This window comes from Mytilus californianus, unplaced genomic scaffold (genome assembly GCF_021869535.1).
Source record: "Mytilus californianus isolate M0D057914Y unplaced genomic scaffold, xbMytCali1.0.p SCAF_6, whole genome shotgun sequence".
NCBI classification, from domain to species: Eukaryota; Metazoa; Mollusca; class Bivalvia; order Mytilida; family Mytilidae; genus Mytilus; species Mytilus californianus.
This window is the reverse complement of record NW_026262712.1, coordinates 69927148-69945340: the sequence shown is the minus strand read 5'-3', so window position 1 is coordinate 69945340 and position 18193 is coordinate 69927148. Positions and strand designations below refer to the sequence as shown.

Below are 18193 nucleotides of genomic sequence, written 5' to 3'. Positions count from 1 at the left end.
TGAAAATATATTCTTAAAAATATTATTATTTTTTTTAAATTATATAAGATGCGATTTATATAAATCAACATTTCTTGGAAACCATGAGAGAGAGGCAAGGACCGTATACTCTTAGATTAGTTATACGTCCTTGAGAGAGGTTAATATAAAAGAATTTATAAAAAAAAAAAACATTTAGATACACAAAAGAACTGATTGTACAATCAAATATTATAACCTAACTTTATATTTGCAGGTACGGATCCAGGATTTTTAAAAGAAGAGGTTTAAAGCCTTTGCTTAAATTCTTGAATTTTTAAAACTAATAATAATCAAACAAGCTTTCTTAAAAGCTAATATTTGTTATGGGGAGATAATTCAAGTACCCAAAACAAAGAACTTCCGGTAAATAGAGGAGCAGCGACTGAAATTTCTGTAAGAAAGTTTTTTGCCCCTTCGCCATATTTTTACTATAATTCTAGGTATTTTACTTTGCTATGTTGGCTGAATCTGCAAATCTGCTGAATACTCAACTCAATCTACTCATTTTGATACCTATATTATTGAATGGTTTGTTGAAAAGGCATGATAAAAATATGTAAACAAATAGATGAAATTAAATTATTTAAAAAATTAATATATTGAAAAATTCAAGCTTAGCATCATGACATGCTGAGTAATCTTAATCTTCACAAACTTGTGATAGGAAATGCACAGGAATCTCAGAAGTACTAACAGAAAAATAGGCCCTTTCACTGTTATTGTGTCAACGTATATTTGTTCCGCCTAACAGAAGTTCCACTGGAAACTTTGTTATAAACAATGTCATAATATCTGTTCCTGTTGGAACAAATATTCTATACCATTTATTCCGTTAGGAACATTTACTGTAATATTTATTCCAGTGGAAATAATATTCCAGAATATTGTTTCCATTTGGAACTTATATTATGAAGGAACTTCTATTCCGTGTCAATTGCAGCCATATTGAATAGGGGACAGATTTTCATACTGGAGTTGAAAATGCTATGAAAAATATGGTAAAATCTCATAGAAACAGAACAGTTGCTTGGAAACGTGTAGTATTTCTGGTACTGTTATACTATTTCCACCTCTATCCAAAAAATCTGCCCCTGCAATAACCGTGAAGTGGCCAATTATTTTATTTTTTTATATTTCCATTCTTGTAAATGTTTAAAACAAAACAAAAACACGTCCTGTGCTTTTTGTCGAGCGTTCGACTTTTGTCTAAAAAGCGAGACATAGGGATCCTACATTCCGTCGGCGGCGTCCACAAATATTCATTCTGTGGTTAAAGTTTTTGAAATTTTAATAACTTTCTTAAACTATCCTGGATTTCTACCAGACAGAAGCTTGTTTATGATCATAAGTTAGTCAGTCAGGGGACTTACTTAAATGAGTGATTTTCTAAATCACTGATTCAAGTAACATTATGTCCATAAAGGTTGGAAGTAAGGGTTGTCTTTCTTTAATAATCACGTATTTAAGTAGTACAAATTAATCACTTGACTAAGTGATTTAATTTTATTGTAGCTTTAAATATAGAATACTAATGATCCAGGCACTAATTATGTTGTTAAAATGATCAGAATCAACATCTGTGTTGATAGGATGACCAGGTCATGTCAGGTGATGACCTTGTACTAAATCTAGGATAATGACATAAAAATCACTTGTTTAAGTATCATACCTCAATTTCCTTCCAAAAAATCACTTCTTTAAGTATCATTATTTTAATAACCCCACTAATTTCAACACCCCCGAACAGTGAAATTTTTATCGCGAACAGTAGAATTTTATTACATAATCTATAAGATGAAACATTGAATTTTACAGGAAAATGACTCCCACTGCAGGGAAAAATCTGTTAAGAAAGTATCAGTTCATTATGTAAAGCCATTTTTATAGCATTTTTTCAACTAAAATACAATTTACAGCTAAACGATTGCACCAAAAGCATAAACCTTGCTGCTTAAAAGAAGCAAAAAGTTCATTTTTATCAATTTTACTAATGAAAAGATATTATCTAAACCTATGTGTTTAAAATTTTGGTAAAACTACAAAATCACAATTTGTGACAAAACTTTGAATTTGCTACTTAAATAAGTGATTTAAAAATCACTTATTTCAATAAGTCCCCTGACTGTTAGTATCCAGAAGTAAATATTGTAAAAAAAAAATTCCTGTTTTTCCGTATTTTACTTATAAATGGACTTAGTTTTTCTGCCAGGAAACATTACATTCACTCTGTGGTTAAAGTTTTTAAAATTTTAATAACTTTCTCAAACTATCCTGGATTTCTACCAAACTTGGACAAATGCTTGTTTATGATCATAAGATAGTATCCAGAAGTAAATTTAAAAAAAAAGAAATTCCTGTTTTTCCGTATTTTTCTTATAAATATATGGACTTAGTTTTTCTGCCAGGAAACATTACATTCACTCTGTGGTTAAAGTTTTTTAAATTTTAAATACTTTCTTAAACTATCCTGGATTTGTACCAAACATGGACAGAAGTTTGTTTATGATCAAAAGCTATTATCTAGAAGGAAAGTTTTATTAAAATTTTGTACTTGTTTATCCATATTTTACTTATAAATGGACTTAGGTTTTTCTTCCAGTTAACATTAGATACAGTCGGCACTTAAATTTTTTAAAACATTTATTAGATTCATAAACTATCCTGGATTTTTACCAACCTTGGACAGAAGCTTCTTACAATAAAAAAATTGTATCGAGAGGAATATTTTTATTAAATTTTTTCCTCATCTCATTTTTGTTGAGCCTGCGATTAACAGTAAAAGTAGGCGATACACTGGGTTCCGTGGAACCCTTACGAATTTTTCTGATTTATATTATCAAAAAAGTAGCTAATCTGCTCAAATTTACAGTAAAGTGGCAGTGTTCTGAGTGCAATATTTGAAGTTGATTTGATAGATTAATCATCTGATTATTATAATGTAGTAATGGTTTTCAATTTAATCCCTAATTTTATGTTTCTAAGACCAACTTTAATATATCCCATCTCCAAAACATATGCAACAACTGGGAATGTTCCAAAAAGCATTATAGAATCACGTTTTAAGGTTCATCATAACCTTTTGGCTAATATGGCCGTATATACACCACACATTTTACTCTGGGTACAGACAAACCTGTGCACCTGGAAAAGTTTTAAGGCAATGCATGGCAGGAACTAGATAATTTAATTTTAAATGCATTTTATGTTTCAGAAAATTGTAAACTTTTCTGGATTTTGCTATTCATTTTTTTTTCGTTCCTGCAGAAGGTGTCAAAATAAACTAAGTTGGGAAAGGCTCGAGAAGCTCCCCTCATATAATTAATGTTGTGAGTAGTATTGATTTAAATGAACAGTGGATGGATAACAGACATCTGCAAACAATAGGTGATTTAAACTGTGTATTGAGTGGACTGTATCAAATGAAACTCATGTGTTTGTTTATTTTGCTATCTTCTGTAGACTGGAAAAAAATGCACATCAAAATACAGGTAAGTTTTTAATTTTCTGAATGATAGACTACATATAACTTTTATATATCTAGGTCCTGCCATGCCTTAAAACTTTCGTAGATGCATCAGTTTGTCTGTACTCACAGTACATTTTGTAGATTTTGTGGTGTAAGCACAGCCATATTTTACAATTCCTTTTGATGAACCTTAAGTAACTTTGGCATTGAAAAGTTGAAAATTTTTACAAATTCAGACACAGACTTTTAAAATCACTGAAACAAGTAATTTGAGAAGTAAAAATGTAAATACTTCAATAAGTGTTTATTTTTCCCACAAGCTTGATTTTTTTATTGGTTAAAAGACAAGGATTGCATTTAAAAAACAACTATATACATGCAGAAATGATCTTTTGCTTGATGAGCCTGTCGGTTTTTACAGTTTATTTGAAATATGCTTTAACATAATTTGTAGATCAGGACAAAACCTTGAAGTCGATCATTCTAAATGTAAAGAAGACCAATCAGGCTACTTATTTGATTACAAAAAAAATCTCAATGGTACTTTTTTAAGCTTTAGTGCACTAAATTACTGCCCAAGTGCACTGGTGAAATATTAATCTACAAGAGAAAGGAATAATTGATCTTTGTGGGAAAATTACAGAAAAAGATATCAGTTTATGGAAAATTAATGAAATTAGCATTTGAAGATCAAACAAAACCCCAAAATCGCTTAAATAGATGATTACTAAACATCAATTTTTAAATCACAAAGATAGATGATAATGAAATCACTAATGTTAAAGTCATAAAAGTTTTGATGACCACATGTACTTACTACAGTCCAAAGGACAAAAACCAACAATATTTGTTGACACCAGCAAGAATTCAAGTCTTCTTCAATTATCAATCTTTGTTGTGAATACATTTAATTCATTTAATTGTAACATATGAAAGTCTTGGAGTTCCATTTGCAATTGTTTTAGGTGTCTTAGCAAGCAATTTCTGCAGAATAATGGAGTAATAATGTAACTAAATTATTAACAGACTTTTTGACTTCTCCAAAAAAGACCATGTATGTCATGAATGATACAATGTATACATTGTATGAGTAAAAAGGCAGTCTTGGCTATTGAAATCTTGCACATGGAAGTATGAATAATTTTATGATATATACATGTATTCATATAATTTGCATATTAGTATATATTCGTTTTAATAGGGTTAATAGTATGAATTGTTCTGCCAATGCTTTTGAATTTTAATATGTTATTACTGATGACAAACTGGAGGTTAAGTTTGATATTGACTATTAGCACTTTTACCGTTCAGGACAAATTATCCTTAATAAATTGTAAAATAGGTCCAGAACAAGGCAGGTCAAACAAGACTAAAAGTACATACATTAAGCATAAATTTCATTTGTACTAGCTGCCTTTTAAGTTCAACAATGGTTACTGTCAAAATACAGAAGATCTGTTTTGCCATCAATTTGACAGTTCATTTCTTGTTTTGTACTATGTTTACATCTTTTTAGATTAATCACATTTCAAAATGACAAGACATTCAAAGAACTGCACAGCTGGAACAGTTTATACATACCATGAGAGACAGAGAGATACCAAATCATCAGGCTATGGAAGTAAAAGTGCCAGATTTGGAAAAGATTCTATCAAGGTTTGTCATCAATTGTTATAGGGATTTACACTTAGATTATTATATGTGTTAGATTTTAATTTAACATATAATGAGCAATAGAAGTATAGGATTTTCATGATTTACTTGTCATTCTTTATTCATAGTGAATGTTTTTGTCTCGCCTTGACGAAGTCAAAAAGCGAGACATAGGTTTGCTGTTTCCGGCGTCGATGGCGGCAGTGGCGTCAACAATGTATTAGTTTGTGATTAGCTCTAGGTCATGGTGAACCACTAGTGATAGGTCAATGATATTTGGTATGCAGTTGTATTAGCATTGGCACATCTCATTACTATAGAGATTATTTGGCCCCGCCCCTTCAGTCAAGGTCTGTTGACTTTGAAACTTTTCATAGTTTACATGTATGAGTTTGTGATTAGGTCAATTTATGGGGAACCACTAATGGTAGGTCAATGATATTTGGTATGCAGTTGTATAAGCATTGGCATATCTCATTTCCATGGAGATTATTTGGCTCCACCCCCTTAGTCATGGTCTATAGACTTTGAAAATTTTGCTACGTTAACATGTATTAGTTTGTGATTAGGTCAGTTCAAGGGGAACCATTAGTGGTAGGCCAATGTTAATTGGTGTTCAATTGTATAAGCATTAGCACATCTCATTTCCATGGAGAATATTTGGCCCTGCCCCCTCAGTCATGGTCTATTTACTTTGAAACTTTTGCTTAGTTTACATGTATTAGTTTGTGATTAGATCAGTTTAAGATGAACTGCTAATGTTAAGTCAATGATATTTGGTATGCAAATTTATTGGCATTTGCAAGTATCGGTTCCATGCCAGGAGATTATATAGCCCCACCCCTGATCATGGTTCATTGACTTTGAAACTTTTACATAGTTTACAAGTTAATGTTTGTGTTTAGGTTTGTTTAAAGGGAACGACTTATAATAAGTCAATGGTATTTGGTATGCAGTTGTATAAGAATTGGCACATCTCATTCCTTGGAGATTGTTTAGCCATGTACCTTCAGTCATGGTTCATTGACTTTGAATATTTGCATAACTTACATGTTAAAGTATTGCTATTTTAATTTCAACATTTGCATTATCAAAATTACAAAAAGGCGAGACATATCTCTGTGAAAACAGTTTATTTATTCTTTCATGTCATGCTTTCTGTACACAGGACAGGTACATGTACACCATTTAATTATATTTACCACTACTGTTTGTTTGTTACAGGATTTTGACTGTTGTTGTTTAACACTACAACCATGCAGGAATCCTATTGTAACGTAAGTGTTTACTGACATGTATTGATTTTTTCACTTTTATTTTTTACCAATTGATTCCAATATATTTTCATTTGTTGACATCATAAGGTTGCTTACCATTTTGACTTGTATTACGGAGATGTGAATACATGTTTATTGGGAAATGTATGAGATACATAAACTAAGGTATACTGGGAAATAAAATATAAATAAGAAGATGTGGTATGAGTGCCAATGAGACAACTCTCCATCCATGTCACAATGTATAAAAAGTTAACAATTATAGGTCAAAGTACGGCCTTCAACACAGAACTGTGGCTCACACCGAAACAAGCAAGCTATAAAGGGCCCTAAAATGACTAGTGTAAAACAATTCAAACAGGAAAACCAACAGTCTAATCTATATAAAAAACAAGAAACGAGAAACACCTATGAACCACATTTACAAATGACAACCACTGAACAACAGGCTCCTCTGACTTAGGACAGCTGCATAAAAATACTACTACTACTTATGGGCTTTTACATTCAGCTACCTGAAAGATATTGTGGACAATAAATAACCATACATGAAATGAGCAGCATCTTTATTGCTGTTCTTCATCTTGGCAGTCATTGAAAGGTTTTGAAAGTTGAGCTTTGAATAAGAGATGGGTGGATGCATTGTTACTAAACACCCAGCAGCAAATTCGTCATGCATATTCATATCTAATGTAGAAAAAAAAATTCTGTTATAATAAAAAGGCTTTATTGGAATATATCATTTTAACAATTTATTTATATGTTAATATAGACCAGAAGGTTTTCTGTATGACAAAGAAGCTATACTAGAATTTATCATACAACAAAAGAAGCAGATTGCAAGAAAGTTGAAAGAATATGGAAAACAGATAAATAAAGCTAAAGTGAGCATTGATTATATTTTGTTTATCTCTTTATCTTTAAAAAAAAAAACAATTAAAATGTTGCTGTTGTGATACAGACTGAGGGTGTTTAAAGGGGCATTAGCTGTCATGATACAGACTGAGGGTGTTTAAAGGGGCATTAGCTGTCAAGATACAGACTGAGTGGCATTAGCTGTCATGATACATACTGAGGGTGTTTAAAGGGGCAATATATTAGCTGTCATGATACAGATTGAGAGTGTTTAAAGGGGCATTAGCTGTCAAATTCTCACATTTGATTTATAAATTATAATATACTTAAACGCTGCTGCTAACATGGCTAAGGAATATTTAAATGAAGTTGACAAGGAGAAGACATGTTCTATATGAAGGTAGATTATGTCCTATTTTTATTCACAGGGTTCACTGAGAGGATTATCAGATAAAGATAGAAAAAGTCTTATTGTTAAACACTCTTCATTACATTTCTTCGTTTAATGCAAATTTCGAGTTTTACCTGAAACTAAAAGATGGATGATGCGAAGGTGTACTAGTGTGTTATGAAGTGTATAAACAAAATGAGCATTCTAATATGACGTTCTTCTTTCGTTTTGGAAACAAAGCCATGTTCTAATTCCAATAAAACATGGGCTGCATGTGATTGACGTCACAATTGAAATAGCAACGTCAGCTGTGTTTTGAACAACGCCGGAAATCAAAATGGACATTTGTTTTGGTGTTGCTTGCTAGGAAATTAAATAAAATCATTCTAAAAGTAAGTTTAAATGTATCTTTTCATTTGCTTATCGTGAAACGGTTGATTTTCTATAACGTTTTGGCTTCTTCAAATCAAAATGGATGCCTTTTGAACGCAAACTATAGGTCCGCTTCGAAGTAGAAAAGTTCTAAATTTTCCTATTAGAATCGAAATAATTCTATCATGCCATGCTCTATGCTAATTTTAACATGGGTAGGCATTATATTTGTCAACATTTTACACCTCGCTAACGCTCGGTATAAAGATATTGACAAATATAATGCCTACCCATGTTAAAATGACGTAGAGCATGGCATGAAAGAATTATTTCTTAAATGAAATGGATTTGAAGTGTATTATTAATGTTGCTTAATGGGTAGAAAAGTTTATACTTCTGATCATAGAAGTTGTTACATAATTCTTGTAAAATTTCCAAAACATTGCTTAATGGTTTGTTCATTATGGGTACCGGTATGTTCATTGTTTGTATTTTTTTTAATTCAGGAAGAGCTAAATGAATTAGCCAAAGCAGAACTAGAAACAAAGAAACAGAAACTTATCAGTCATGTGGAAGCCCCATCAGACAAAAATGGTAAATTATCAAGTCCTTTTATTGCTGATATTAGAATGTTGTCAACATGAAATTTTCTTAAGCCAAACGCTCATTAACTTTAAGGTATGTTTAAGATGTCAGGAATATTACAAAATTTTGTGGGGTCAGAAACATTTTAAACTAGGTTATTTCGTGTATCTTAATTATATAATGAGTTCTTTCTACTTATGATTATGATATTATTTGTTTGTTTTATAAAAAAATGCAGTTTGTATTATTACAAGAGACAATACATCGATTATTTTTTTACATATAAACTAGTTATAATCAAGAAATTGTGCAATACATTTCATTTTAACTGTTCCCATTAGTGACACAAGTACACTAACACGGTACTGACACCAAATGCCAAAATATGTCACTTCAAAATTTAACCTCTTTTAATTTGTTAAAACTGCAAGAATATCGCTCCCCAAGATATCCTGATTTATTGTATATAATCCATAGGAAAAGAACATTCCCTACTTAGGAAGTAGCTCATACAGAAATCAGAATGAAAAAAAGAGCGAATAATGTTTATCACATCCTACAAAAAATATATACATAATGATCAGAGTTTTTCTAATGTGTCTTAAATAATTGCTTTGAATCTTTGAAAAAATGTTGACTGCAGCAGCATGAACTGTAAGTATAGGATCATTGAGGGAAACAATATGCTCTTATGCAGTCTTTATAAAACAAAAAGGATCAAATCCCAAAATTAAACCAAGAACACAAAAAGTATCTTACAAAAAGGTGCAGTGAACAGAAAAGTATTTCCTGTCACACCAAGTTGAGGATCATCACACCAAGTTATTATCACCTTCAAGGAGGGCTGTCATTATCTATAAAAGGATAGATATGAAAGAATAATAAAAATTATACATGAACAATACATACTCTCCTTTTGTTTCTGGAGTTTGAATGTGAAAGAAATTCATTTTTGTTTCGCCTTGAAGAAGTGACAGATGAGAGTCTTACACGGTTATGAAAAGTCAGTTTAAGATTAACAATCAACAATCACGATGAGAAAGTGATATTTGGTATTCAGTTGTATAAGCATTGGCGTTTCTCATGATCATTTTCCTGAATATAATGTGACCCAGCACCTTTAGTCATGGGTCATTGATTTGTATTATTTGAATAATAATAACATGTTAGAGAATCACCATTTAAAATTCCGACATCAAAATGTAATTATATATAGGGAGATAATCTCTGTGTCAACACATTATGTATACATTTACAGCTACTGGTAAAGATGAAAGTATTTGCAACATGAAAAATGGTAAAGGTAAAGAATTACCCAGTTTCTGGGTTCCTGCTTTAACACCAGATGCTGCTCCTACTAAAATAGAAAAACCTGTAAGTGTTTGCTTTTTATACAGTCTAAACATTTTGTAGTCCAGTAATGGTTTACTGTCTTGCCTGCAAGGAAAGTTGCGGAATATGAGGCATAGGGATTACAATCCACTGGCGATGACAACATAAACTATTTGTTTGAAGCTTATATTTCAGAAAGTAGAAGACCTGGATACGTCATACCTTTATGCAGATACCTTATGTTACGTACTTTCTGTCTGTCATATGTTCATTGTCCTCATCTTCATGGATTAGTGACTGCTTGAAAAATATTTATAGAGTTTTTTTTCATGTGAAATCCTCACTAATGAGTAGTAGAATAACTATATTTGGTATATGGGATCCTTACAAGGTCTACATGTCCTTCAGTCAAGGTTCACCTGACCTCAACATCATATCAGGGATAAGTGAAAAAGGTTTTTTGTGATCTTGTCCATATCTCAGATACTATAATCAACAGGTCAACTATATATGGTGTGTGGAATGATTGTAAGGTGTACATGTCTGTTTTGGCAGGATTCACCTGACCTTGATCTCATTTTCATTCTTCAATGTTAAGTTTTCATGGTCATGTCTGTTCTTAGATACTACAAGCAATAGCTCAGCTACATTTTGTATATTCAGTGAATGAAATGATTGCATACATAATGATCTGACCTTGACCTCATTTTGATGGTTCATTGGTCAATGTTCAATTTTCGTAATTAGGTCTGGTTCTCACATACTATAAGCAATAGTCTTACTAAATTTGGTGTATGGTATGAAATTCAATCATGATAAGTAAAGCAGACAAGCCATTTCAACATGTTCACTCTTGTGTTATTGTTGGCATCAATCTTATGACAAAATGTACTCCATGCAATTTCATGAGAATTCAGAAATTCTAACATAGCCCTCTTCTTTAGCTTTGTAAACAAAGTTAAGTTCTAATTCCAACAAAACATGGAGTTAATGCTCATGACATCACAATTAAAATTGTACTTTGAAGGATTCCAAAGATCAAAATGGATATTTCTGTGGGTTTTGCTCACTAGAAAATTTGATAAAGAAAATAATATAAAAAGCATGTCTTACATGTTTTTAAACAATTTCTGATTTGGAAAATTTTGGTTTTCTTGAAAGTTTTTGCTTCATCAAGTCAAAATGGATACTTTTTGAGCTTGTCTTTTAGGTCCATTACGAAAGAAAAAAGTTCTTAATTTTTCCTATTAGAATCTAAAGAGTTCTTTCATTTATGCTCTATGCTCATTTTTAACATGGGTAAGGATTATATTTGTATACATTTTTCAGAACAAAATTTTTTTTTTAATTTTCTTTTTGGGGAAGCATCATATTCGTCAACATACACCTCATATTTGCTTAGTGTAAAGATATTGACAATTATAATGTCTTTCCATGTTAAATGACTAAAGAGCATGACGGGAAAGATCAGTTTCATAATTTTTACCTAATGTTCCTTGCCTTTAAAGGAAGTTTGGGATTTCAAATAAAGATAGTCTGGGTCCAACCTTAAGTAAAATGCTGTAAGAGCTAAAAATTCGTACTTTCACTTTTCCATGGTGAATGTTGACCTTTTTTTTTAATTTTTTTTTAACTTTTTCTCATGGGACATCAACCAATATGATATTTTTTATATGCCATTTCTGAATTTAAGGGGCCTTATCCAAGATTTTGAAATTTCCTTATTGTTTCAATTAGATTTGAAATTAGCTCTTATTGTTTTGGAGATAAAAGACCTTTAAGAGGCTTTATTTGTTTTCATATGTCATTGAATGGTTTTCTTATTCTAATTTAGGTATTCCTTAGAAAAACTTACATGGTGCAGTCAACATGATTGCTGTTTTCTCTATTGCTCCAATGATATAAGGGACCCAAGAGGAATTGTTATGCTACAAGCAAACATTTTATATACTTTATTAATAACTTAAATACATTATTTAAAAAAAATAATTGTTAATATTTTATAGGATGAAAAAGTAAGATGTCCAATGAGCGGTAGACCAATCAAGTTAAAAGATATGCTTGATGTCAAGTTTACACCAATAAATGACAGAGATTCTAAAACAGCTCTTATATCAAAACAGGTAAGAAAGAATGCAATGCTTACACAGTGTTTAAAAATGTCATTGAAATTTCATTATGTGAAGAAGGAATATACTATTGTCATTAGTTCACACTTTAATATTGATAAAGTTTCTACTGTCTGTTTGATTGACAGATGATATGTTTTAGCCAGGCCATGTCAAGGTCGACTGGACATCTGTCTGTCAGTCATGTGCAATAAAAAGTTTTTCAATAGTACAATGAGAAAAAATGATGAAAGAACAGCCACATGCAATATTAGTGAAATCAAATTGCAAAGGCAGTTTCTGTGTACTAATTTAGTGACTTCCAGTTATGTTTTTTTGGCGTCTTGTTAACAAAACACTATTGAGGAAATAAATTATTGTGTATCTCTTCACCCAGAACAAAAGCAATTAAAATGCCTTGCTACAACCTTGCATTATCTTTAAGAGGTGTGAGAGGAAATCTTTAAGAGTTAACACTAGATACAAAATACTTATGTCCTCATATAATCATGGATATATAGAAGATGAATGTCAGTCTGTTAGAGCATTATGATGCATCTTGAGGCATCATTTCAGAGAAGCGGTTTAGATATTTTACCATGTGCACATTTTGAAAATTTATTTCTCAAATTTTTTCACTTTTTTCACATTTCCCAACCGATTGTGAAAACCTTGTTCCCCTCACTAGTGAAATAACTGTTCTCGGCAAATAATTGGTCGAAATTTCAATTATGATGCAAAATTTCTTGATTTCTTCTGAATTTCCTATTGAGACTTCATGAAAAAAGGCGCACATGCCTGATGACGTCTCATATAAAGAACACAACTTTCTGCAAATCTATGAAAAGGAAGGATAAACTTGTTTAGATATCATCTTAAAATCATCAGAGAAACAGATTCCACCACTTTATCTTGTGTATTACAATATTTCTCCACTCTCAACAGTTAAATTTTAAATATTTTAAAAGCTCGGCAAGCATCACTTTTAAAAATTTAACTGTCTTGAGAGGAGAAATATCGTAATACACTTGATGCAGTGGTGGAATCTATATTTCTCATCAATGGTGCTCCAAAAGTATCATCAATTGTAGAACAGTAAACCAAAAGAAACACCCAAAAATAGTACCAAACCAGCTTAAGGAACACCTGAACATGAGTAGCATAACACTAGAAAAAAAAAATATATAACATCTTTATTGGTTGAATTTGTCTATTCTTTTAGATTCCTTTTTGTCATATAACCTCTGATGTTTCTTTGAAGTGATACATCCCCTGGCTTTGAATGTTTAAGTTTGAGCGTTCCTGATGAAGGTTACTCCAGAAAAGCAGATATTTTATGAAATTTAAAAAGTCTTATTATCATTTATTTTGAATGCTCTGAAAATTTCTAAAATACCAGTATCAAAGCAGTCCAGTAGCTGTGACTCTCATGGACTAGCAGTCCACTAGCTGTGGGCCTCAAAACCAAATACAGGTTAAATGATGAAGAGTAATAAATTCAAAATAACACCGAAATCAGTTAAGGAACACATGTGCATCAGGAGGACTATTGTAGAAAATTACAAATTTGATATCTTTATTCTTGTGTAGAAATTCAAAAAGGGAACATATTTTAGATTATTGTAGATATATAAACCATTTCTAAGATGTTTAGCCACTGGCTTCTTAGAATTGATTTAATTACTACAATAATATCTTTTGGTCAAACTGAAAATTTCTCTATGCTTCATGTTATATACATATTTTTTTACAGGCTAGATATGTATGTGCTGTTACAAATGATGTCCTTGGTAATTCTGTCCCATGTGCAGTTCTTAAAACTTCGTAAGTTTCTTGTTTCTGTATATAGCTAAATCAAGTACAAAATGTTTATTTATAAGTTAATTAATGATTTCATTTGATGGAGTTAAAAGACTTACCTAAATGAAAGATTTTAGCTAGATGAATGAAGTAGATTTAATGGTGTGAAACCATATATTATAATTACATATATAAATATATATCATAATTACATATATAAATACATATCATTATTACATATATAAATACATATCATAATTACATATATAAATATATATCATAATTACATATATAAATATATATCATAATTACATATATAAATACATATCATAATTACATATATAAATATATATCATAATTACATATATAAATATATATCATAATTACATATATAAATTAAATATGCCACAATAATGTAGAATAGTTAGTGGTTTTATATAAGAAATGGGTATCCAGGTTAGGGGGAGGGTTGGGCGCCCGCTAACATGTTTAACCCTGCCACATTCTGTATGTGCCTGTCCCAAGCCAGGAGCCTGTAATCCTCAGTGGTTGTCGTTTGTTGCTGTATATCATATTTGTTTTTCGTTCATTATTTTGTACATAAATCAGGTTGTTAGTTTTCTTGTTTGAATAGTTTTACATTTGTTAACTTTTATAGCTGACTATGTGGTATGGGCTTTGCTCATTGTTGAAGGCCGTACAGTGACCTATAGTTGTTAATTTTTGTGTCATTTGGTCTCTTGTGGAGAGTTGTCTCATTGGCAATCATACCACATCTTCTTATTTTTATATCTGATGTAATTTTGAAACATTCAGAAGAACTATTAATTGCAGCAAGATGGAGATGGCTCTTTGTCATGATATATAAGTTTTACTGATAAATGCAAATTCTATAATATTTTGAAAGACAGTAGCAATAGTGAAAAAAGGGTTAAAAAAATAAACAGCATGACAAAATTGTGGGATATTTGTTTATGAATAGATACTTTTTATTTAATTATTTCACAAATTTTCTAGACTCAGCATGTTTTATAGTTTGATGTATATATTGCATAGACATCTGTCCATTGTTGAATAATGTAAAATTCCCACTAGATATTTTGATTTTTGTGTCATACGGTTTCTGTCTAATTGACAGTACCTCCCATATCCTTTTATAAAGATTAATGTTTGCTCAAGAAAAGAAGCTAATGGTCTCAATTTAAAAATTGAGACCAGTGTGTATTGTTTATAACAATGTAAATTCCTCCAATTTGGCTGCATGTTGTCGATTAAGAAATAATTCATGGGGGCTTGAATTTATTCTTTTTTTACCAAGGGTTGGCCCTTTATGCTAAATATTTTACCACAAGCAATAGCGAGGGGAAAAATATCGGCATAAAGTGCAAACCCGTGGTAAAATCAGTATACGTTCTTTTATGTCAATATTAACGTAAAAGAACGTAGAAAACTGAACTAGTGACATGCTTAAACTATTTACAATAACGTACTTAGATAAGTTTGGATGAATTGAAATAATAATCTTACTATATGTAAAAATGGCTTTTAACAAATTTTATCATCGTTTGTTTATGTTTCCTTGTTTTAATGACATTCAGTAAAATGCTTATATTTTTGAAGAATGTCATATTAGAATGTGTGGCTTGTTGTTTTAAAACTGCAGTTTTTAAATTCTGAATTACATGGGCATTAAAAAACTTTATTATAAATGAAAATTACAATTAAAAATTACAATTGAATTTGACATTTGACATGAATTTTATCATGCAGAGGCAGTGTTGTAACAATGGAATGTGTAGAAAAGTTAATAAAGAAAGACATGTTAGATCCAATTAATGGCAAGAAAATGACAGAAAAAGACATCCTACCATTACAAAGAGTAAGTATGGAAGATTTTGATTTCAAAAGTAAAGTTGAGAATATATTGTAGTGTGAGGGATTATTGTCATGATTGTAATTTATGAAAATTCACATGACAGGAAAATCTCATACACTAGAGATTTCACCAGGCTTGTTAAAGTTGAAATGATTAAAATTTTATCTGAAGGATCTCATATTTTGTCTTGTATTCCATTTTAGTATTGTTTGATTCAAAATCATATGAAAATTGTTCAGGCTTACCTTTAGTTATGTTTCATTGAATCTAAAGACATGGTAAAATTCATGTATATATTTTTTATTTCACCATAGGACCTGTTCTGTCTTATATGTGAAAAATATTAATCACTATGGTGCGTAAGTTTGTATTCTTTTGTTAGTCTTCATTAACTTGTTTTAGGGAAAACTCTTCTCTGAAACCATTAGGTTGAGTTTATTATACCCCCGCTTTAAAAGAGTGGGGGTATACTGTTTTACCTATGTCTGTCCGTCCATCTGTCAGTCTGTCCATCCGTCCCATGAATATTTTCGTCGCATCTTTCTCAGGAACTACATAATAAGGATTTCTATTATATTTGGGCAGGGTATCATCAGTGAGCAGTAGCTTGCAGTTTCACATGTTAAAATTAAGCTAAACGACTCTAATTTGGTATACTTACATATTGTAGGTTGGGTTTATTTAAATTAAGAAAGTGATATGGTGTATTAGTTCATGACACAAAATCCCAACATGCACTAGACAAACCACAAGCCAGGGAAAATTGCTTTTTCTGCTGTTCTTCATCTCAAAGTCGCAGTATTGTTTTGAATGTTTTGTATGGAAATACTTCATACACCCGAAACAATAACTTCATCTGAATAATTCTTAAAAACCTTATTTTTAAGAGTGTACATCTGTACTTTCAGGGATCATCTGGATATTCAGCATCAGGACACACACTAGAGGGCAAAAAATATGGTCCTTCTGTGATGGCATAAAATGTGAAGAAACATCTTTTATAACACATCTGTGACTTTTGGAAAGGATGAAAAGAAAAAAAAGAGCGTACAAAAAAAAGTAATGAAAATGTACATAAAGTTGAATTGTTTCAAGAAAAGCTGGTCTGTGTATAGACAACTTCTATTATGTTAAACATACTGAGCTTAGAATCAGCATGATGGAACCAAATTTTGAAGTTCAATAATGAATTTTATTGTTTATTTATTTTAGATAAGTATTGTTTTTCAGGTGTTTGTGTACACCTATTCTTGGCATTTTCTTAAAAAACTGATGTAAAGTCATAGGGAAATTTTACTTGCTACTGTATTACTACAATAAAGAACTTACTTCAGTATTTTTATTGGGAGGGGGAGAGATTTGTCTTGCTTACAAGTTACAACAATGTCACTGGAGAGTACATATATATTGGTGTTAATAAATCTGGAAATACAGTTGCATAGGAAGAAATAGTCCTTTCAGAGACAATACATCATTTTTTTTTACTAATTTTGAATTATAACAATATTGTGTACCTATGTAGTGTTTCACATTTTTTGTGGTATGAAGAAATATATCTATTTTCAATTATTAAATGATTAAATATTGCAATGTGTATGAATTTTATTGAAATATGGATATTTTGTGCAATTTAGGGTGGATATGTGTTTTATATTTTGCATTGTTTTAGATGTCCACTACACACTGTATTAAATGTATAAGAACTTGTATTATAAAAAATCATGATAGTCAAATAAAGAAAATAAATAACATACATGGTTCTGACAAATTATTAACTCATAACTAGGAGTTACTGGTTAATAGATATTCAATGAATAGAGATATTTCTAAAAAGATGAAGTAAGGATGGCTGTATATAGAAATATAGAATGAATTCCAACACAAGCGAGATAGTGTTCATGAAATATGTAATCTGGGCATACTTTTAAGTGAGTTTCATTGGAATTATAAGTAATAAAGGTTATTTGTACAAAGTTTATCAATGTGTAAACTCATCCTTTCACTTACAAACATAACATCCTTCCAGTTTGTCAGTGACATAAGTCCTTCCTGTTTGTGAGTGAACATAAAGTCCATCCTGTTTGTGAGTGAACATAAAGTCCATCCTGTTAGTGGGTGATCATAAAGTCCATCCTGTTTGTTCATCCTGGTCCAAGGACACAGTTATCGTCCTTTGGTTTTCGTTGTCTACGAATATAGTCCCTAGTGTGAACAGTGTATAACTTGCATTTTTTTTTTGATACACTTTCCGAATTTATTTCTTGATATTTTATGCATGAAATATTAAGTAAGGGGATGAATTACATGTTAAAAAAATTTGGGTGCTGAATCTTTATGTTAAGTAGTGATTTGGTCCAGTTAAAAAAGGTCAAAAATTAGAATGTCTGAAGCTGTCAAACTGAATTTTAGCCCCCCTTAACACAGAATTGTCAATATTTTGAGTTAGAGCTGGTAGAA

At 30.9% G+C, this 18193-nt stretch overlaps 1 protein-coding gene across 3 annotated transcripts; it reads left to right on the top strand.

Annotated features, from left to right (window-relative positions):
- Window positions 1-355: 355 nt before the first annotated feature.
- Window positions 356-17489, top strand: LOC127704549 (nitric oxide synthase-interacting protein-like). 3 transcript variants are annotated; one of them, XM_052208635.1, is made up of 10 exons: window positions 356-461; window positions 5004-5143; window positions 6365-6417; window positions 7190-7301; window positions 8542-8629; window positions 9879-9994; window positions 11959-12075; window positions 13814-13884; window positions 15631-15739; window positions 16645-17489. In XM_052208635.1, exons 2-10 carry the CDS (start codon window positions 5021-5023, stop codon window positions 16714-16716), a joined length of 861 nt encoding a protein of 286 aa, XP_052064595.1. In that variant the 5' UTR covers window positions 356-461; window positions 5004-5020; the 3' UTR covers window positions 16717-17489. The 3 variants fall into 3 exon arrangements, with proteins under 3 accessions (XP_052064595.1, XP_052064597.1, XP_052064596.1); XM_052208637.1 differs by having other exon boundaries at window positions 391-414; XM_052208636.1 differs by lacking the exon at window positions 356-461 and adding an exon at window positions 526-549.
- Window positions 17490-18193: the final 704 nt, after the last annotated feature.